Source organism: Leuresthes tenuis, unplaced genomic scaffold (genome assembly GCF_036924035.1).
Source record: "Leuresthes tenuis unplaced genomic scaffold, fLeuTen1.0.hap1 SCAF_5, whole genome shotgun sequence".
Classification (NCBI taxonomy): Eukaryota; Metazoa; Chordata; class Actinopteri; order Atheriniformes; family Atherinopsidae; genus Leuresthes; species Leuresthes tenuis.
In genome coordinates, this window is record NW_027325359.1 from 30,928,511 (window position 1) to 30,950,254 (window position 21,744).

Sequence of the window (21,744 nt, forward strand, 5' to 3'; positions counted from 1 at the left end):
TTCAGCTTGACTTCCTCACTGAAATATTCAGTCACCTGAATATGCTTCTTTTTTTTTCTCTCCAGATACAAAGCACATTAACTGACAGTAATGATTAAAAGTCATGGTACCTACTAGAAATCTCTTTCATTTATCCAGTAATGTGTTACATTTTACATTAGAAACGTGGTTTACAGGAATAACATGAACAACTTCCAGTAAGTTTTATTTTTCATGTTCAGCAGACCGAGATTCCAGCATTTTATATCAGAAATAAGAATAAATAAACATGATTAATTCAGAGGAACAGCTTTACACAAGATTTCCAACCAGTGAAGACCACAGTTGTGTATGGATTAACAGTACTGGTTAATCGCCTTGACAGGAGGCGCAAAGGTTGAAATCAAACGCAAGTTTGTAGCGTACGGAAGCCCACGCAGTCAACACTCGCAGATAGCGCTAGCAAACAAAACTAACACTATCGTATGACTTTATAACTTGTCATTTTAAAGCAATACTGAAGCTGAATCGACATAAATTTAACAGGTTCGTTGATTTTAGTTTTGTCTACCTCCTCCTCGGTTAACTCCGCCCCATTGCTGCTGTTCGTTTGACTGATGACATTAGCTTTGTGATCCGACTTAACCGAAGACGCTGTGTTTGTTTGGTAACGGTTAAACAGGTGAACGGTTTCTGCCCGCTACTGCAGAGTTTGATATGACCTCCTGGGTAATTTAGGACTTTTACAAACAGCCTCGAGCCTACGAAAGATGTCGGCCAGCGGCGAGTTCCAGTGGACGGTGGTCGTCCTCACCTGCCAACACAAAGACAGCGTGTACTCCTTTCAGAGAGGTGAGGATCTTTTTGTGCTTTAGACGATCTTTGACTCCCCTGCAGTGCCCATAACCAGCCTTAGGATGTCGCTGGACCGAACGGAATCGCGTTTATCTGAATTAAACGTGTCAGTGAAGAACCAGTTGAACCAAACTACCCTTTTCATCATATGTTTGTGTTGAACGCTGTGCAGTATGTTACTGAAGGATGTGTTAGTATTTAGCCTGCCCTAACTGATATGAAGAACAGGGGAAACACTTTTAACACACTCAGAGTTCCACTGATAATTATTCACTCTGACTGAATTCAGGTTTTGTTTGAAGGTCCAAAGCAAGACCAAGAGGTCTCAGTTGAGTTCAAATCCTGCACTTTAAATTCCAAGCCCTAAACTAGTTGGAATTTACACCAGCAAAACACTGAAATGATGATTAATTTCAACATTTCTAATCAAAGTTAGATAACTAAAATGTAGTAGTTTCAGTCTGCTACAGGACAGAGAGGCAGGTGAACACCTGATCACACCTGGATGCTGACGTGACCATGTAAACTTCTCATGTGTGTTCAGATTGTTTGGTTTCTTATTATATTTTCTTTTCCATTTATTGTGGACCTTCTATAAATTACTCGCATTGCGTGTCTTTGTGCATCAGAGCTGGAGTTGCGGCAGCAGCGTGGCACTCTTTCTCAGGGCGCGTTTGTTTTGACGGTGCGGGATCGCCAGGAGCCGCTGGGCAGCGGAGGGGCCACACTGAACGCTCTGTTGGTCGCGGCTGAACACCTGAGCAGCCGAGCCGGACACACTGTGAGTCACACTGATGACACGCATCTGCTTCAGGAGCGTGCACGGATTTCACACCTGACTGACAACAGCAAACTGGTTTAATTTGTCGTTGTTAAGACATAACATCCTGATGTGGTTTTAGAGGAAGTTAAAACACTTCTCCGCCTAATCAGATTAACTGACTGCAGGATTATTGTTCAGAAATCCCTCTGAACAGATTGAGGGTTATTTATCCCTCGGATTATCTCTGCAGGAACCATTTGAGAAGGATAAGAGGAAAGTCTACACCAGACTCCACTTTAAAACTCAATCTGCAGGTTATTGTCTTGCATAGTTCATGATTAAGTTAGGCCCAAGTTAGACTCAGATAATGTTCGATTATTAATCCCAAGGTCCACATGGTGTTTTTTTTCCAGGTGGTGACAGCTGACGTCCTGGCCGAAGCTCACATCCTCATCCTCCACACAGTGAGTCCAGCAGTTTGCTTCGGTCAGAGCTTTTTTTTTTTAATGAAATCTGGTATTTCTCGATGAAGACGGCTGCTTTCCCTCCTCCAGGGTCGGGATTTTCCCTGGAGCTCCTGCAGCCGGGCATTCTGCTGGCTGCCTCAGGGGAAGCCCGAGCAGAAAGTCCAGGCTCCGGTCTGCTGTCTGGACCTGCTGCTGGAATGCCTCAGCACTCAGGTCTGCTCTGACAAAGCAAAGAGCTTCACATCATGAGAGTTAAAACGTGCAGTCGGGCGCTTTTGGTTCGACTTCTGATGTTAGACTGAGAAGATCATACAGGAGCTGTAATGAACATTAAACTCTGCTGGCTTTGTTTCTGCACCTCACTCAGATCTGTCCTGGTTCTCCTCCTGGTGTTTGGGTCTGCAGCACCGACATGATCCTCACCGTACCTCCAAACTTTGGTTAGTGTGCCGTCATATATTTCAGCTCACGTGTCACATACACTCCAAAAAAAACAAAAAAAGGTGCATGTGCACGTTTTATTGACTTAATAGAAATCAGCTTTCATGAGTTTTGGTTTGTTAAACTGATCAAATTCAGCACTTAAACAATTTCACACAATTATATTGCTTTCTTTCAGGAATAAGTCATTCTGTTTTATCAAATGAAATGTTTGGGTTGGGTCAACATAATCTACAGGAACTGATTACATTATTTCCTTGGCTGGGTCTCAGTTTGATTCGACGGCTCGTATCAGTCGTTTCAGTTGTTGTTGTCATTCATCCAACAAGTAAATAACGCAACAGCCATCACTTACTGCTCAGCTGCACTGGATGACTTTGGCTTTCTTCTGTGTTCAGTGTTTCACGGTTCATGATGAGTTTCATGTAAAGGACCCAAATGCAGGACAACCAGCAGAGAAGGTGAAGATAGGCAGTAGATTATCAAAGGTTTTATTAAAACTAAACAAAATTTGTGAGTTGCGTTACAACAGGTGAATAAGACCAGGGGAAAAGACCAAGAAATCTGAGGAGCTCTAGGGGCCAAGACAAGAAAACAGCATCTAACACTGAGGACTGAAAATAAGGAAAGGAAACGGAGCTCAAAATATCAGGAACAGAGACTGAACCAAGGAAATGATAAAGAATAACTAAACCAGAGCAAAGACTGAGGAACCAAAAGATGGCAAATCAAAATCCAGAAAGCATGGACCAGACAGAAAAAGATGAGTTTTCTCTGTTTTTCTGGTTGTTTATTCATAACCTTCAGAAAAAATGTGTTTGTGCCAGTTTTGTCCTGGGAGGGTTTCTCTGGTGTTCGGGTTTTGGGATTATCAGGTGACGTCTCGTATGCCGCCGATCACGGAGTCTACCTGTCCGACCCACAGGTGCTCACTTCATTTAAACTTTATGTTCATTTCCTCCTGTTTTCACTTCCTTTGTTTGTTCATGAAGTGATGGATGTTGTCCACAGGGTCGGGTCCGTGACATCATCTACAGGGGAACCAGAGAGCAGATCCAACAAGCTGTGATGCCCGATGGGAAGGTTCCTCTGGTGCGTCCTACTCCTGTGAAGTAAAATCAAAGCACCCTGTTCATTAACAGAGATAACAGCTGAAAATTAATACTTTTTACTTTAATTTGGGCAGATTTGAGTCAAACAGGCCCAGCAGGTTATTAATGTTTGTTGACTGAAGCTTAACAGATTGTTTTTCATCTTAAAGTTAAGATGTTTGACGTGTTTGTCAGTAGGTGTCGGGTCCGGTTTTCTTCAGCAGCTCTGTGTCAGAGAAGCTGCTGCAGACTCACGTCACTCCCCCTCTGGACGGCTGCACCTACCTGGGCCTGGACTCTGGAGCTCCGCCCCTCCAGGTGCCTGCCATTGTCCCTAAAGTTCACACACTTTACACTCCTCAGTATAAAACCCCATTTCTACCAGTAGGGGAGAAGTTACTCATGATTAGTATAAAAGTGCGAATTTAGCCTTTCTAATGTTCTATTTCAAATGTAGGAGAAAAAAATCTATTGGAAAATATTGTTTAAATTTGGAGAAATTATGGAAAAAATACTCCAAACGATGTCATACGACAAAACAGTTTGAGGTAAGACATCAAAAGTTTAAAAAAAATTTAAACTGAATAAATACTTTAAAATTTGACATAAAAAGTCAAAAAAGTAAATTCTAAATGAAAATGTTCAGAATATGAGATAAAGAGTTATCAGTGGTTACATTTAAGAGAAGAAAACTACATTTTATGAGGGTTATAAATGTAAAGTAAGATCTATTGAATATAGATGTTTCAGTTTTAGGGGTTAAATTATGGAATGGTAGCTCAATGTAGATGTGAAAAAAGTGCTTAAAAATCTAATATTGTTAAGAAAAATAATGTAAATTGACTAGTATTTCTAAAAAGTGAGCGTTTTAAGGTAGAATATCATTCAGTCATGTGTTACATTTAGTCTTCTGTGCAGACTCTTTGGTTGGTTGCAGAGGGGATTTGTGGGTTTATTAACTGTGACACAATATGAAATAATAAGTATTTATAAGCAAAAATAAATAGATCTGTGTTTCACCAAAGCAGAGGATTCCTGTAAAATCTCATTGCTGTTGTGTGCTGTACTGTCAGCTGTTTCACAGTGTGAACAACCCTGCATTTCTTCCTCAGATCTCTCTGTTCCTGGACCTGTTGAAGTGTCTTTGCACAGATCTGACTCAGGATCAGTTTGTGGGTGAGGAGAGAGCTGGCTGCAGTTCCACAGCAGGGCCACAGGGGGCAGCGGTGAGGGGCGGCAGGGCAGAGCTGTGGAGGATCCTGAGAGGAGCTCCCCTCACCCTGGGTCAGTATCTCCTTCTTTTTCTGGCCTCTGTTAGATTTAATCCATGCAAACACAGATTTGAACCATTTTAACCCATTACATCTCCATCACATTCATTTTAAACAGATGCTTTTATCTTAAGCAACTTATAAGTAAGAAACACAGAAGGGAGAAATGTGGGGTTGAGTATCTTTCAAAGATACTTCAACATAGAGACGGGGATCAAACCAGCAACCTCCCACATGACAGGCAGCCACTCTAACTCCTGAGTTCCGTCTTTCAGTTGAAAGTCATCTATGGAAATATTTCTACATGTGTGTAATGTAATGAAGTATGTGGCAGAAATGAGCAACAGACTGACTCTGAAAGTGAGGTCAGGTCATGTGCAACTGCATCTGAAAACATGTCACAGCTGGAAAAAGCATTTCCTGCAAAAATAAATCTAATATTCGTGCTGGTGGTTTTGGATTCACTGTTACTTTTTGTTGGTGTCATACATGTAATGTTAAAGCGCATTATGTATATGTTACAGGTGGGAAATATTTCTAAATAATGAGCTGAACGTATGTTGTGGTAATCCCTGCAGCTCGGGCGGTTCTGAAAGCTTGTTTAGCTTTTTAAATAAGTGTGACTTGAACGTATAAATTCATCTTTCTCAGTGTACATCCCCGGCGGTCGCTATGACTACCTGACTCTGTCCGGGAAGCAACACATCGACCGTCTGACCTGTGATTGGACGGACAGTAACACTTTGTCTCACATTCAGGTGACACCTCCTGTTCCTCAGCATAATCTTCATCCCTGACATTTTCATGTGCTGTCACACCTCAGCGTTATGACATCAGGCTGCTTTTCAGAGTAAAAACCAGAACAAATCACAGGAGTATAACGTTCACAGCTCGCTTCTGCTCCCTCATATTAATGACGGTTTAAAACTTCCTCTTTCCCTGCAGACACAGAGCGTAGTGAGTGAAGGAAGTCGAGTCATTAACTGCGTTCTGGAGGGCGATGTTGGCGTGGCGACTGGGGCAGTGGTGCAACACTGCCACCTAAAGGTCAGAATGAGTCTGAAACATCCTGCTCAGAGTGTTGTTGTAACTCGATTGTTTTTCTAATGGTAAAACATTTCTTTGCATGAAGTTGCTGCTGGTAGTTTCTAGTCTTTCCTTCAACAGGAGACTCACAAAACACTCATTGATAGATTATATTTTTTAAGTTTTCTTCAACTCAGGAGAGCTCTCTCCAGTCTCAAATATTTGACATTTTTCAGAAGGTACCTTGTAGATGAAACCCAGGGTGTTCATGCCTTTTTGAGAGAACTACAGGTGTTCCTCAGGGCTCCATATTATGACCAATTATTAAACAATTTAGTTAGAAAATTCAACCAAAAATACATGCTTAAGACACTATTATTAGACAGTGATCAAAGTTAAAAATTCTAAAAGATTAATTAATGGTGCAGTACAAAGTAAATGTACTGATGTATTCTCCACTAATGTGCTCCAGGGTCCTCTGGACGTCCCGTCGGGTTGTTTGCTATCGGGTCTCGATGCGTCATCGTCACCGTGCATCAGGCAGCTCACGCTCAGCAGTGACATCATCATCCAAGGACATCGAATTGTGCTGGGGCAGCTGAAGCTGAATGTGTACATGGTGATGGGAGCACAAGACGACCTGCAGGTAAAGAGCAAGCAATCAAGGTTTTTTTTAGTTTAATCTGCAGCCTTCAGCTGGATCTCATCTTCTTCTTCTGGGATAGAGATGGATCATATGATGAGGTCCAGTGACTTTGAGTTGTTTTTGGTCAAGTTTCATGTGTACACTCCTGTTTAGTTTATCCTCTTACTGGTGTGCCATTATCTTCATGAGATTCGACTATTTATGAGGATCTCTGCTGTTTTAGACATGTTTCTGCTTCATTTACCAACAACAATTGAATTCTTATGACTAAAGAAACAAGGAGTTATGCTTAAAACATGTAGAAAACCTTTTCATTCAGAAAACATGTAGAAAACATTTCATTCATTAATCTCCTTGACGTCACTATTTATTTTTAAAAAGCTGAACTTCCACACTTCTTTCTCCCTCTCGTCTGAAACCAGAAGGTTGAGATGTTACAGTGACTCTTCTTGTCTTTCATCCTCCTCTTCCTCAGGTTTCCTCTGATGGCAGCAGCGCCTCCTTCCTCAACCAGAGATGGAGCACCCTCTACAGCAGAACAGGAATACAGTAGGACTCTAACTTAGACTCTTACTTTTCTACCTTCAACAAGCCAAACAAATCTTCCAGAGGGGGTCAGACTTCTGTGCAACAGAAACATACAGATCGGTTCAGTAAGCTGCTGTAGTTCAGCAGAAATTAATATTTAATTTTTTCATCTCCAGTTTCCATTTCATTCCTTTACTTTCTTCTCTTCATGTCTTTAGCATTTTTACTTCTTCTTTCCTCTCTTTCCCTCATTTCTTATTTTCTCTTTACTGTCATTTAAACATTTTTCCTTTTCTTTATTTTTCTAATTTAACTCTTTTCTTTTGCAACATTTCTTTCAACCCTTTTCATTTTATTTTGCGTTCTTCTTCTTCTTCTTTTCTTTGACTCTATTTTATTTTTTATTTTTCTATCCTGTCATTTCATCCTTTTTTTACCTCGTCATCTGCTCCATTCATTATTTTCTTTCTTTTTTAATTTTAACAGTCATTCCATCTTTATTTTTCTCCTTTCATTTGTCTTTTCATTTTCCTCCCTTTCATTATATTTTTAATCCTATCATTTAATCCAATTTCTCTTCTTTTCTCTTTTCCTTTCTTTTGATCCTTCACATTTCCTTCCTCTTTCCTTTTCTTTCATTTAATTTACCTTCTTTTATTTCCTTCTTCGTCCTTTGTCTTTTGTATTCTTTGTATTCTTTCATTTCACCCCCCTTTTCTTTTCTATACCTACTTATTTTCCTCATTTTCTTAGCTTTCATTATTTCTTCTTAGTTTTATCATCCCTTGCTTTCCTTTCTTTTGATAATTTTTATTCATCATCCCCTGTAATTTCTTTCTTTTCATCCTTCTATTTTCTTCCCTACTCTTCTCCTCACTCCTCTCTTCTCTGTCCTCAGGCCAGAGGAGTTGTGGGTCAAAGGAGAACAGCGCTCCCTCCTGGAGGCTCGTCTCTTCCCGGTCCTCCACCCCAGAGGAGGCGCTGTGGGTTTGAAGGGAGGTGTCGGCTGGTTGCTGGGGGGACCCGGCTGCCTGCAGAAGTGGAGGGAGGCGTGGAGGCTTTCTCTGAGGGAGGTGTTGTCTCTCACTCACCAAGACGTGGAGCTGCAGTGGAGGGAGGAGCTGCAGTTCCTGGCGGGAAGGAGGAGAGTGACTGACGCCCTGTGGAGTCGCACTGACATCTGCTTGCTGCCTTGCTTCAGGGCCGCAGTGCTGGGGGGCCAGCAGGGGGCGCTGCTGGAGACTCTGGACAGCAGTAAGTTATTATGTTTCATGACACAGTTTCAGGCTCGTTGTAGATCACAGGTGTCACTGAGACATGTTTTAAAAACCCATCTTTTAGTTAATCAGCGAATGAAACGATTGCATTATCCCTGTGTGTGTTCATACCAGCGGCTCATGTGTCCCGTACAATTAAACTGGACTTCTGTGGGTGTGTAATGTTATAAAAGTTGAAAATAAACACTTTCGAATACCATCAGAGGATAAATGAGATGTTCCTGATTATGGACCTGACAGAGAAAAGAAGGTAAACTACAGACATCAGTACCCAAAATATTTCTAATCTGAAGTCCAGTGATCTCTGTAGGTGGTATTGAAACTTACAGCGTGTTAAATAGTGAGGACAGCAGATGAACATAGTTAGAGGTCTGGTGTGTTGGATGTAGTGACACCTAGTGGCCAAACTGCAAGCTGCAGTCAGCTGAACACTCCACACAAGAGTATTTGAGCTGCAGCTTTAAGAGACATTATTTTAAACTGAAGTGCATCAGAAAATGAACGATATCTAAAAAAATCTGTTTTCAGTTGCAGCAGGAAGCATAAAACAGGGGGCGGAGCCTGGAGCAGAGCTGGGCGTGGCCGCCCGCTGTCTTTCCTGCATTGCCGATGTGTTGGTGTGCATGGCAGGCAGGAAGGGGGGTCTGAGAAGTGGACCGGCTGCTAATGAGGCCTGGAGCTCCGCCTACCGTCTGTTGGAGGAGGGTAACCTGAGGGCTGGAGTCCACGCCCTCGCAACACAGAGAGAGCTGTGGCTGAGCAGGTGGGAGTCCTGTTTCACTTCGTGCTGTTGTGTTGGTGGATGTATGATGACCTGTGTTACCGCCCCCTGCAGGCCGGACCTCCTGGTGCGGGCTGCACGGCACTACGAAGGCGCCGGACAGGTGCTTCTACGGCAGGCTGTGATGTCCTCACAGAGGTTCATCTCCATTGGGCAGGGAGAGGCCCCGCCCATTGAGGAGTGGCAGGAAGTGCAGTGTCCGGCCCGACTAGACTTGGCAGGTGAGAGAGGAGTTTCAGTTTTAGCTCTTGTTGGTCAGTGAACACCTCTCTAATGTGATTTGGTGCGTTTGTTTGTAGAGTTACATGCTGCAGAAAAGACTTTCAATAAATAGTCTTCGTGTTTCAGGCGGCTGGAGTGACACTCCACCAATCGCCTTCGAGCACGGCGGCTCCGTGACAAACATCGCAGTGAAGGTTGATGGGAAGCGTCCTATCGGTGCCCGGGCCCGCCGCATCAGGGAGCCCCGCCTCCTGCTGGTCAGCTACGCCGGAGGGCGGCACAGTGGCGTTTCCTCGGAGACAGTGTGTGACAGCCTGGACGACCTGAAGGACTACTGTCAGCCTCATGCTCCCGGTAGAAGACCGCCGGTTTTCTGGTTACTGAGGTAAACGGGAAGAGCGAAGGACTGAAGTCTGTGTGTGTTTGTGTGTGTGCTGCAGGAGCCCTGCTGAAGGCGGTGTGTGTGTGCAGCGGTCTGGTGTCTCTGTCCTCCCAGGATCCTCTGGGGCGTCAGCTGATGCAGAGGTGGGGGGGAGGGGTGGAGCTTCACAGCTGGTCAGAGCTTCCGACCGGTTCTGGACTTGGTAAGAAACCAATATTCACCAAAACCAAACATGCATATGCCTACATGCATGAAAAACTGCAGAGAGGAAAAACGATCCAGCATAAAAACGTCTATAAAGAGATTTGCGGACAGATTTGCAGATAAATAAAAACAACAAACAAGAAATGACATCTGAACAAAACATCTGTAAGTGTGGTGATGAATTTGAAGGTCAGACACAGATGATGGGAGAGCTTCAGGAGGTTGATCAGTCCTTGTCCTGCAGGTACCAGCAGTATCCTGGCGGGGGCGCTGTTGGCTTCAGTCTACAGGTGCACCGGTCGAACCTACGACACTGACTCTCTGATCCACGCAGTTCTGTACCTGGAGCAGATTCTCACCACAGGTTGCTGTTTTCTCTGCACTGAACGTCTACTTCTTCCTCTACCTCTTCCTCCTTATCATCGTTTCATCCTCTTACAGGTGGGGGCTGGCAGGATCAGGTGGGAGGTCTAGTAGGAGGAGTCAAAGTTGGCCGTTCTCGAGCGTCTCTGCCCCTGCAAGTGGAAGTGGAGCGTCTCAGTCTGCCGGAGGACTTCCTGGTGTCTCTGGAGCAGCATCTCCTGCTGGTTTACACCGGAAAGACCCGACTGGCTCGAAACCTGCTGCAGGTTGGTACGTTAGTCAGAGATTTATCTCTGGGAAGATGCTCCACTCCTCTCAAGATAAGAAGCTTATGTTTTTACCTTTCAGAGAGTAAAGCTGAAGTCTTCTGTTTTGTTCAGCTTTGCTCCCTGAAACCAGAATTTGACACCGGTCCAGCTTCTTCAATTTATTCGTCATTGTGGGTTGGGTCAGAACCGCTCGGTCTGGTAAAAATATGAGACGCTTCAGTGTAGCTGAACTTTCTAAAAAAAAAAAAAACAGCAGTCCAGTTGAGGAGGTGGATTGTTCAGAACTTGATTTGGAGCCAGACTTGTGATGACTACGATGGTTATGTCTGCAGGATGTGGTTCGCAGCTGGTACAGCCGACTGCCGTCGATGGTCCTGAACGCTCAGCAGTTGGTGTCAAACTCTGAGGATTGTGCCAGAGCCTGTTCAGATGGTGAGACACTCCACAGCAGCAGAGTTTCCACAGGAAGGACAATCTCAAGCCAACAGTCATAATGACACAAGGCACCCAAACACATCCAGTTAGACTTTAATCTGTACCACTAACCTCAGCTTTACAAATAACTTCTAGACACTCTCTTTCTAAAGATTGTTTAATGGCAGAGTCATAGTGATATCTGAGACACCATGTTTCGGCTTGCTGGCCTTCTTCAGAGAGTCAGACAGCTTGATTGGACTCCAAGGTTCTCCAACAGGGATTCAACGAGCAACTTAAATGAAAATCAGAAAGGATCCAGGAAATGCTGTTACTATTTTGTATCGTTTGTGGTGGTTGACTCTGAGAGTAATCAGAATGTAACGTTTCTGGGAGTTTAACCAGTTTCAGGTGTTTTCATTCATGTGTTAATCACATTTGAATAATTCTGCATCATAATGTCAACAGATTTTGAATGAAGAAGTGCACTAGTTTAGTAGCCTGTCAGTAACAATAATTTCCTACATTTCCCACAAAATCAGCAGGTTTTTAATTAGACTGACAGATGTGTTCTCACCAGGTTCTCTGTCCAGACTGGGTCAGTGCCTGGACCGCTCATGGCAGCAGAAGAAGCTGATGGCTCCTGGCTGTGAACCGGCCTCAGTGAGGGCCATGTTGCAGGCCCTGAGGCCGCTGGTCCTGGGTCAGAGCCTGGCCGGAGCAGGAGGAGGCGGCTTTCTGTATCTGCTGACCCGGGAGCCCCATCAACAGCAGGCGGTGCTGCAGGTCCTCAACAACACACCGGTAAGAACCAGAACAGATAAACTAACACAGAAAAATACAACACACTGGTGAGACCTCATATATTTATATATACACTCACCGGCCACTTTATCAGGTATACCTTGCTAGTAAAAGGTTGGACCCCCTTTTGCCTTCAGAACTGCCTTAATTCTTTGTGGCATACTTTAAACAAGGTGTTGGAAACATTCCTCAGAGATTTTGGTCCACATTAACATGACATCATAAGATGGGTACACTGTGCTCATAAAGGGATGGATATATATGTCTATATAAGGGCTGCCACGATTAGTCGACTGGTCACGATTATGTCGACTATTAAATTCGTCGATGACTAATTTAATTGTCAATGCGTCGGGTTTTTTTTTTCAAACTTTGTTTTTCTCTCAAAGCTGCTGCAGCACCTTCCACTGCTGCGTCTGCTTTCTGTCCTTGACACACATGCACAGTAGTGGTAATTGGGGTCAGCCGTGATGTCACAGGAAGTTAAACCAGACGGGCTCTGGTATCATGGCTACCCATACAACGGAGCTCAAAAGTGTGGGAGCATTTTATGAAAACTAAAGACAAATGTGTGCAATGCAATATCTGCAAGGCAGAACTTGCCTTCCATGGCAGCACAACGATGATGCACGAGCACCTGAAAAGGAAGCATGTTGTTGTGGCTGAGTGTGAAGAGGGACCTCATCTTCGTAAGCTAACTGGCTAGTTAGCTGCTAAAATTAGCGTAAACAGAGAGTTAACTTGCTACTTACTCATATTGATAGCTGTAAACGTTAACATTAGCTGTGAATATTTTATTAGTTGGCCTTAGCACACATATTTCATTTGTTTTCTGTAACGTTATAACAGTGAAGTGTTTGAATGGGAACGATAATGTTTTCTAACGTTATGTTTCAGTGCTAAAAAAGTACGTTCATCTTCAATGGACGGCTTTGTTACAAAGCTACATGCACACCTCAGCAAGCAAATGTCCTGACTGAGTCCATACCGAACATGTTGGTGTTATATTTGAGTCAGTGAGACCAGAACTTTTTGTGAATAATTCCTTAGTGTCAGGTGTCTACCTCATTTGATTTAAATGCAGCTATGTTTGATACCAGAGACAAACGAAGGAAAGAAAAACCTAAAAAAAAACAAAAAAACCTGAAGTATTTATTTTTGTGTGTTTGCTACACAGTTAAATAATTGTTTGTTGCAACAAGCTGCATATTTCATGAAAGGATTAATGAACTATGATATTGTTTTTTTTTTAGTTAGCATATACCTTAAAAAGTCCAAGCTGAAAGCTAATCATGGTTATATAAGAGCAGCTCCTGGTGCGATAAGCTGTATGTTTTACTTTCAATGTATGTATGATCTGATTAGTCGACTAATCGAAAAAAATAATCGGTGATTAGTTGACTATTAAAATAATCGTTTGTGGCAGCCCAAGTCTGTCTGTCTGTCTGTATGTATGTATATATATATATATATATATGTATATATGTGTGTGTGTGTGTATATAAGGGCTGTCAAAATTAATTAATTAATTAGTTGTAAATATATACACACACACACATCTATATATAGATATGCATAGATCCGTTAATGCATTAAATTTGACATTTCTAGAACGTGCACACATTAATCTTGCCTAAAAAGCTAATTTAGCATCAAAAGGTTAAATTCCAGTTAATTTGCATTGGAATCATCAAGGTCAAAGAGGACCTTTCTGTGGTCACGTTTGCACTCTTTTCCCTTTCTGCAGAGATGATCCGTCTGATTAAATCATTATTTCATCTTTAATAACCTTCATTTAATTATTTTTAATTGACTTTGTGGCATCACAATGTTGATATAAGAGATACTGTTCGCTGGAAAAGAGCGACAGGATGCACATGTAAGAATATCTTGACTTGTGTTGCATTGGTACTGGTGACATCCCATCATGCAACTGGTTTGTTTCAGGGTCTGGGGGACTTCAGCGTTCACTCTGTGGAGCTGGACATGGATGGGATTACAGTACTACCACCGTGCTTCACTTAATGGATGAAAAACATGTTTCATGGGTAAAATTAAGTGTTTCTGCTTGTTAATGTTTTATTTGGATGGTATTTAAGCTTTAATAATAAATATGATAACTGACTGTTGTACAGCAGAGTAAAGCCATCATTCAGACATTTAAGTCCCTCTTCAGATGAAAGAACTGAAAGCCAAGTTGAAAGTTAGAATCCTGTTAAACTGAGTTTTACAGATACCAACGAGGGCTGATCAATCAGAATGTAATCGCTTATTGATACCAACTCTTTTCTCTAAATATACTTTGGTTTTTACACTTCAGGAGTCTATTTTTGGTAATTATGTTGTAGAATTTATCTTAATATTTGTTTCAGTATTTGATTGAATGTATTGATCTGTGATTTGATTAAATAAACTCCAAAAAGCTCATTGTTTGGAATGTTTGTGAATCAGTTACCTGTTGAAGTGTCAAATCATTTGGATCTTTACTCACAATGAGAAATGATTCAAATCCAAACGTACAGTCCAGATCATTAGTATGTGGGCACTTACATGTGTGATTATCCTGTCTCCAAAGCTTTCTGTGAGTGTAACGAATCCACCAAAAGGATCCAAAACAGGACCGAACATAGAGCTGAGGAACAAAACAACCACCCGAAGTTTGCGTGTAAAAGTCCTTCCATGAATGTAAAAAGTGAAAACACAAAGAGTGATCCTGGAGAAAGAAGCTGTGCTGAATGTTGAGCATCGCTTTTTTTTAAATCCAGGAAGTTTATTTAAAACTGTTTATTAGCTTTTAACAGAATTACTGAAGGCAGAAGTTTCTTTTCTCTACATGATTCAAATGCAGGAGAAATGCAGTGAAACATAAGCAGAGAACAACAGCAAAGACGACAGATAAACCTTAAACATGTTACAGCTCAGAAGCAATCGGCACACGTGGAATGACAAACGCTCTCCTGATACGATGTCCCGAAACAGAGCATGACTGGTGGAGAAAACAGCATTTTAGCCTTTGACTTGGACTCACTTGTGAATCAGATTCTGATCTCAGCTGTTTTTAGAGATAATCAGAAGATCCTGCGGCAAAGAGTTTCCGTTCAGATATCAAACTTTTCTTCACAGATACAGTGTCCGTTCTCTTCATAGTCCTCCCTCGTCACAACCATCTCGTCATAGTCTGGACTGCGAGCCAGCAGCTTCCCTCCTTCCCACGAATAGCAGACCGGGCTGAAAACAAGACAGAAACACAGTTAATATTAACTTAAGTAGTGACGTCCGAGCACACGCTTGTTAAATTTCTTCCAGTAACAATATAAAAGAAACAAAAACAGAAGTATTCACAATCACCATTTGCACGTGTTTAACCAGCCGTCTGTGTTTGACTGTCTCCTGTTCACAAAAAAACTGCTTTTTAAAAAAAAAAAAAACTCAACAGTAGGTAGACAGGAAATGGGGCAGACAGGAGGAAGACATGCAGCAAAGGGCCCCAGACCGGGACTCGAACCCGGGTGGGCTGCGTAGAGCAACTACAGCCTCGTAAACAGGCCGCCTGCTGAACCAGTTGTGCCCCCAAACAATGTTTCCAACACAGACTGGTGATATTGAAGGAAAATGAGACAAAAACTGTGATGTGTGGGGATCTGTCCCTACACTGAGCTACAGAAACGCAGAATACACCAGCGGGAGGTTCAGACCGCACACAACCAGTGTGAGAACAGTGAGGATGATGTGGTTCTGTGATGGAAAAAGCTTCTAAAGCTGAGCTGGAATCAGAGTCTGCTTTCTTACTTTGAAGGTAGAAGCACCGACACAGGGAGGTGGGCGGGGACGAGTGATCGGAGCTCCGCCTCCAGACGCTCTCTGAAGCCTGGAAACAGCGTGTTTCCTCCGGTCAGGACGATGTTCTGGTAGAAGTGAGGCTGCATCTCTGATGGACAGAGGGAACTGTTAGATTTTAGATTCTCCTTAAAAGCTGCACAAGAACCAAAGTGTAGTAATCAGAACTGAACACAAACTTACAGTATAGTCATTTTATCCTATTAACTGATCTAAATGCTTCATTATTTGGGTACACTGTCTATGTCTGCTTCGCAAGTTTTACAACTTTGTGATTTATTCTGTTCAAACTGAAATACTTCACTACATCACCTCTGTACGCACTGTGCAGCTGATCCACCGGAGGTGAAGACTCTCAGCCACAATATGAGACAAACTCTGATATTAGTGAGCCACATGTAGGCTTAAAGGAATATATTAACGTAGAAGCTGTGCAGCTTTGGGATTTAAACACACCTACTTTAACCCGAGTTTGAGAACTGTCAGAGTTCTGTTGCTCAGCATCCAAAAATAAAGGCCCGTCCAGGTGACATCTGTGGGATTACTGACAGAATCTCTGAGTTTTCCTGTTTATTCCTTCTGCTGATGCAACTTGTACATGTCCACTTCTGTTTGTTTTAAAGTAATCAGTTCTTGGTTCAGTACCCTGTCAGTAGTTCATCCCAACACATCGCAGCTTGTAGTCATTTTTCAGTTCTCCTTTTGGTGTGAGTGGGACTTATTTCACTCACTTTCTGCTGCCTTTAAATGATCTGACCAAAGCTGATACCATTAAATGTTCCTTCACATCGTGTTTAATAAAGTCCCTGTTAGTAGTTCAAACTAAACTGCAGCAGTGTTTGCGTTTCGTTCAATGTGCTGTTGAACGAACCCTGCGGCAGGGACTGGATGGAGTGTACGATGGCCTCGGGGATGCCCATCTCCTGGATGCCAATGTCTGACGGGTGGAAGAGCATCTCAGGAACAGCGAAGCGCTCGTTGGCCAACCTCAGGATCTGCTCACTGGTTTTGTACTTTCCACTGAATACCATCTCCTCTCGTGGCTGATGAACAAAAACACAAGAAAGAAAGACCTGAGATGGCTCCACAGACTCCCAAAAAGCAACATATCTTCATCCTTAAATATCAATATCTAATGGAGATGCATCCATTAGTTGCTTATCACTTTCAATAAGATCTCTAACAGTTGCTTAGATACACTGAGAAATTAACATTAGATTCATATCTAAAGACATCACTTCGTCATTTTTATTGATCACAAGATAAAACAGCTGGTGGATTATTCAATAATCAGTGGTTATTTCTTCTCACAGCAACATCCTTGAATAAGATGAACAACACAAACAGGCTGACGCCGTCTCACCTTGCAGAAGCCTTTTTTGATGGAGCTGAAATCTGGAAGAACATAATCCCTCATCAGACTGTTTTCCTCACCCTTCATCCTGAAGTCACAGAAGAACCGGCCGTCAAACACTTCACTGGCACGACACACACTGCTTTAATCTGAGTTTTTTGTCCAGTTAATTAAAAATAGATCAGCCTTTTTAATCTTAAAGATGCTGCTTCTTAGGTTTTGGTGGCATTTGAGTTCCAGGGGAAACATCCAGATATCCACAACCATTAACATTTCTCAGGCTACAAATGTTAGTTCAATGAATGGCTGTACTTCAGTTGTATCTCCTTTAATTCAGATTCCTCTTATCCAGGGTCAAATATAAAGCTGCTAGCAAAAAAAAGGCTTAACAACAAATCCACAGTGTGTGTTTTAAAGGTGATGAGCATCGTAAAAGCTGTCTGTGTGGCTTACTGAGCGATCTCCATGTCCTTGTAAAACTGCTGCGAGACGTAGCAGACGTCTTCCTTCACCTGGTTGATCACATGAGTTTCATCCATCACATGTAACTGGCTGGAAAATTAAAGCAAGAAATAAACAAATAAAAGTAAAACCCAGAAACACAAAAAGAGCATGAAGTTGTGGATTTACCGATAGGAGATGATCTCCTTCAGGTGATTGGTCAGCAGTTTCCCTCCAACATTGATCCTGAAAGACAGAATAAACCAACAGGCTGTTAGTGTTGTTCTTACTGTTGTTGTCACTTCTGCAGGTTGACCTTCTCTGACCTGCGGATGCCCTCCTTCAGTTGCTTGCTGCGGCAGTAGGGGGCGATGTGGGTGAAGGAGAACCCGGAGTCGACCACCAGGCAGCAGAGCTCCGAGGGCTTCGTGTGGAAGTAGTGATGAGCGCTGAGGGAGCCGGCTGGAGGGAGAAAAGAGTGCAGACAGGACATGTGATCCCCGAGCAGCGATTACTCACACCAATCCCATCATTCACTCAGAGAAACTCAAAGTCACAGCGCATGTCGGGCACTTTGGTATCAGTTTGAGCTCTACGAGTATCGATACAATTCATCTAAACCAAAGTAGGTCCAATTACCATAAACTGCTGCGGCTGAAGAGTAAAGCAGAGTAGTCCTGAATTAGTTTTAATACTTTTCTTGTTGTGAGTTCATGTTGTGCACAGCAGTTTTATCAACTCTGGTTAATTCAAATGAGCTTTATAAATTGTGTTGATACGATCTGAAGTTGAAATTGTTTGTTTATGACTTGTTTAAGTGAAATTCACCTCAGACACTTTAACAGTTTGTGCACGCAATGACTGATGCGGCGAGCACAATCAGCCCTAAACGTCCCTTTGCCGTCTGATTTACTCCAGTTTGACTCACCATTGATCCTAAGAACCGACTGGAACTGGTACTCTTCAAATAGGATCTCATTCATCGACTCCTGGATGGATGTGAAGTTAAAGTAAGGCTCTGTGATGATGATGCTGGTGTCTGCGAACTCCATCTGAACAAAGAAAACAGTCAGTCACTGGCAGAGAAAGAACACATTAAAATATTTCCCTCTAAGATAAAAAGAAATGGTTCAACACCTTAAACATCTCCTTTCCAAACAGGTGATCCCACACTTTCCTCTGGACGTCCCAGTTGACCAAGTAGCCCTGCACAGAGAGAGCAGGTGAGACGGAAGCTACGGCCTGATGTGAGGCTCCACCTCCTGGTGCTCACTCACCTTCTGGAAGGGGAGGATGTAGAAGAGCCCTGAAGGATCTTTGATCTCATCCAGCTGATTGGCTGTGAATGTTTTCAGTCTGGATGTCTTTGAGCGAAACTGACAGTTTGGGATGACGCTGAAGGAGGAAAGAAGGAAAATATCTGGTCTGAGAATGCTACAGTTTCAAGCAATGGTTAAAAGCTAGATCCATTTCTACATTCTGAGGTGGTTGAAGTCATTCAGTATCTGTTGGATGATGCTCAGGATGTTTTTATGCGTCTGATGTTTTCTATAAATTTAACAACATTCTGCATTTGACTGTAATGTGGAAGAAAGGGAAATGGTATTGTTGCAGTGTTAATAAACAGTTATCAGAAACTTTCATCACAGAGAGGTAGTGCTGCTGGTAGGAAGGACCTCCTGTATCTCTCCACGCCACAGCAAAGCTGAAGATGCCTCGCACTGATCACATTCAATTGTTTTGATACAAGTGGCTGAAATGAGTTTACTTGAGAGGGGTGGCTGGGCTCAGCCTTAAGCCTAATTTATGCTTCTACATCACGTTCACGGCATGACGCCGTCATTGAGCATTCGGAGTTCTGCGTCAAGGGAACGCGTTGCTCTGCAATTCACAGTAAACAACAGTAAACGATGGCAACCGAGGTGGAGCAGCTGTATTTGCAGTTGGATCTCATCAATATTGACGAACAAATGCTTATATTGCACACTTTGTAGTTCTTCGAAGAGGAGTTGTAAAGGTGGTCGTATTTCCTGACCTTCTCAATGATTCTTTCTTCTGCTTGGTCCATTGTTTACCAACCGGTCCACAAGAACTTTAAAAATGGCGGTGTAGGAAGAAAGACCCAAAAAAAGCAACTGCCGGAAATTACGCTCAGAGCGGACCAATCACAGCCCTTGAAGTCCTGTAGTTAGGATTTTTTGGACGCGTCAGGCTACGGCGTAGGGGTCCGTGTTGACGGCGTGATGCAGAAGCATAAACGAGACTTTAGAGATGGAGTTGAGGAGCTCGCTGTAGAGCCGCTGCTCCTCCACATCGAAAGGTGTCTACTGAGATGGTTCAGACATCGTGTGATCGCCAAACTTTCACTAACTGTATTTAAGTCTAATTTTGGGTACTCAGGTGCTCAATTCAACAACATTTAAAAGGTTAAACAAACCACGTAGCTGTTCTCCCTCTTATAGTTTTAAATGTCAGAAAATCCACCTTAAACGAGACTGAAACCGTTGTTTTTTAACGTTATCCCATCTTACCTGACCTTCTCCAGGCTGTAACCGATCTTCGCCGTGTAGGCTCCATTATCCAAAACTAACGTCGCCATTTTAAAACCTGAATTATTCAGGTGGACTTAATACATTTAACTTATTTCACAAATAACATAACGCAACACATTTTTACACTTTCGCGGACACAAAGATCCGCCATTAAGAATACATTAAATCCACCAGCCAATCTGTTTACTCCTCATTTTGTTTCCGGCCGTCAGCGAACCAACCATAGCTTCTCTTTGGTCGCTTTATGGTCACATGGATAATTCTGATAACCAATCCCATACGAGGTGTAGGGTTTTGCACGAAATAATTCGAGTGGAAACACGGTCTTATTTTTGTTCCGCTTCTCCGTAAACACAGAAGGTTTGCTTTAAAAAGAAAATAGAAAATTTAATCCACCCTGAGAATTGTCCTTTTATTAACTACAGTTTCGCAGTGCTTGCATATTTCCACCCCATCTCTCCTTCTACAAACTACAAACATATAAAACGTAAGCATATAATGAAAGCAGTTACATTCTATATTATTTGAATTTTACAAATAAGGCTGCATTTGGTAAAACACGAGCATCATTTACCTAATTTTAAAAAATTAATTAGTTTAAAAACTTTTAGAGAACTTGTAAAACAAGCAATAATCTCTTTTGTTGCATATATATGATGTTTGTGTGCATTAAAAATCTTGTTCTACAGCCCCAAATCATAAAATGTTGGCATGATGTGGAAAATACAAAAGAAAAAAAATCTATTATTATATGTCTATTTTCAGACAGTTTGAGCCCATCAAACATTTCATGTTTAGTCTTGTAAACTTCTTTTAATTTGTTAAAAGTACATAAATTTTTACACTTCAGATCTATACCACATTGTAAACCCCATAGGGGCTCTGGCCCACCCATAGCAACTGGTGCGTTCTACTTCATATCTTCATATCTTATTGTGTGGAAAAGAACCTTTTGTTGACCTTGTCCAGAGGCGCCATTGAAGTCTCTGGGCTCGGAGGCATCTGGGATGGACCATCACACAGTGGAAAGGTGTATCAGTATTCCAGATGTTTGTTGGAAGAAATGGACGCCATTTGCTCTGGACCAAAGACCAAAAGGAGCATCCAGACTGCTGTCAGCAACTAGTCCCTGCAGCCAGGCTCTGTGATGGTATGGGGTTGTATCAGTGTTCTTGGCAAAACTCATTTCCACTTCTGTGATGGCATCATTAATGCAGAAAACACCTTAAGACGTGTTTGCAAGAAGAATGGGAAAAAATAACACTTGAAACTCTTGATCACTTGGTATCCTCAATGTAAGAACGTCTTTTACATGTTGTGAGAAGGAATGGAAACATTAAAAAGCGGTAAAAGCTTTACTGTGACAACTCTTTTTGGAATGTGTTGCTTGAAATGCCTGAAGTTGATGAGATAAATCATGTAATTTATTTGGTTCATATTGTCTGCAGTGAAATAAGGGTAAAAGGAAGTGTTGGAATCACTGTGTTTTTATTTTTAAATCAGCATTTTCCAAGTTGTGCCAAGTTTTTCTAATTTTAGCTCGTATAATAAATTGTTACAGTTGGCCCTTGTACCTGCTGTCTTACGTTTATTGGCTGTGGACCAAAACCAAACAAGGAACAAGAAAAATTAGGCTTGCACAACAGGATGTAAACACTAACGCCACCTGTGCCAGCCTCATTGTTCCTGTTCCCTGTTTGGCTTGAGTCCACATCTAAACCGCTGTTTGTTCAGTCAACATAGATCAATTATCAAACAGTTATAAAGAAAAGCAAAC

General features: G+C 42.3%; 2 protein-coding genes across 2 annotated transcripts; one reads left to right on the plus strand and one right to left on the minus strand.

Annotated features, from left to right (window-relative positions):
- Positions 1-407: 407 nt before the first annotated feature.
- Positions 408-14,199, plus strand: fcsk (fucose kinase). Its single transcript, XM_072386626.1, has 23 exons — positions 408-831; positions 1,464-1,615; positions 2,011-2,061; positions 2,152-2,277; positions 2,432-2,504; positions 3,333-3,430; positions 3,517-3,597; positions 3,795-3,914; positions 4,709-4,880; positions 5,519-5,625; positions 5,813-5,914; positions 6,366-6,539; positions 7,015-7,088; positions 7,966-8,321; positions 8,873-9,107; positions 9,180-9,346; positions 9,474-9,701; positions 9,788-9,931; positions 10,178-10,297; positions 10,375-10,562; positions 10,898-10,997; positions 11,560-11,783; positions 13,731-14,199. The coding sequence occupies exons 1-23, from the start codon at positions 750-752 to the stop codon at positions 13,806-13,808; spliced, it is 3,252 nt and encodes a 1,083-aa protein (XP_072242727.1). The 5' UTR covers positions 408-749; the 3' UTR covers positions 13,809-14,199.
- A 398-nt stretch (positions 14,200-14,597) lies between these two features.
- On the minus strand, positions 14,598-20,165 carry actr6 (actin related protein 6). The gene is made up of 11 exons (XM_072386641.1): positions 19,947-20,165; positions 18,693-18,810; positions 18,553-18,621; positions 18,344-18,467; positions 17,742-17,877; positions 17,605-17,661; positions 17,428-17,526; positions 16,984-17,062; positions 16,492-16,663; positions 15,573-15,711; positions 14,598-15,011 (listed from the first exon to the last, which is right to left on the minus strand). The coding sequence occupies exons 1-11, from the start codon at positions 20,012-20,014 to the stop codon at positions 14,882-14,884; spliced, it is 1,191 nt and encodes a 396-aa protein (XP_072242742.1). The 5' UTR covers positions 20,015-20,165; the 3' UTR covers positions 14,598-14,881.
- Positions 20,166-21,744: the final 1,579 nt, after the last annotated feature.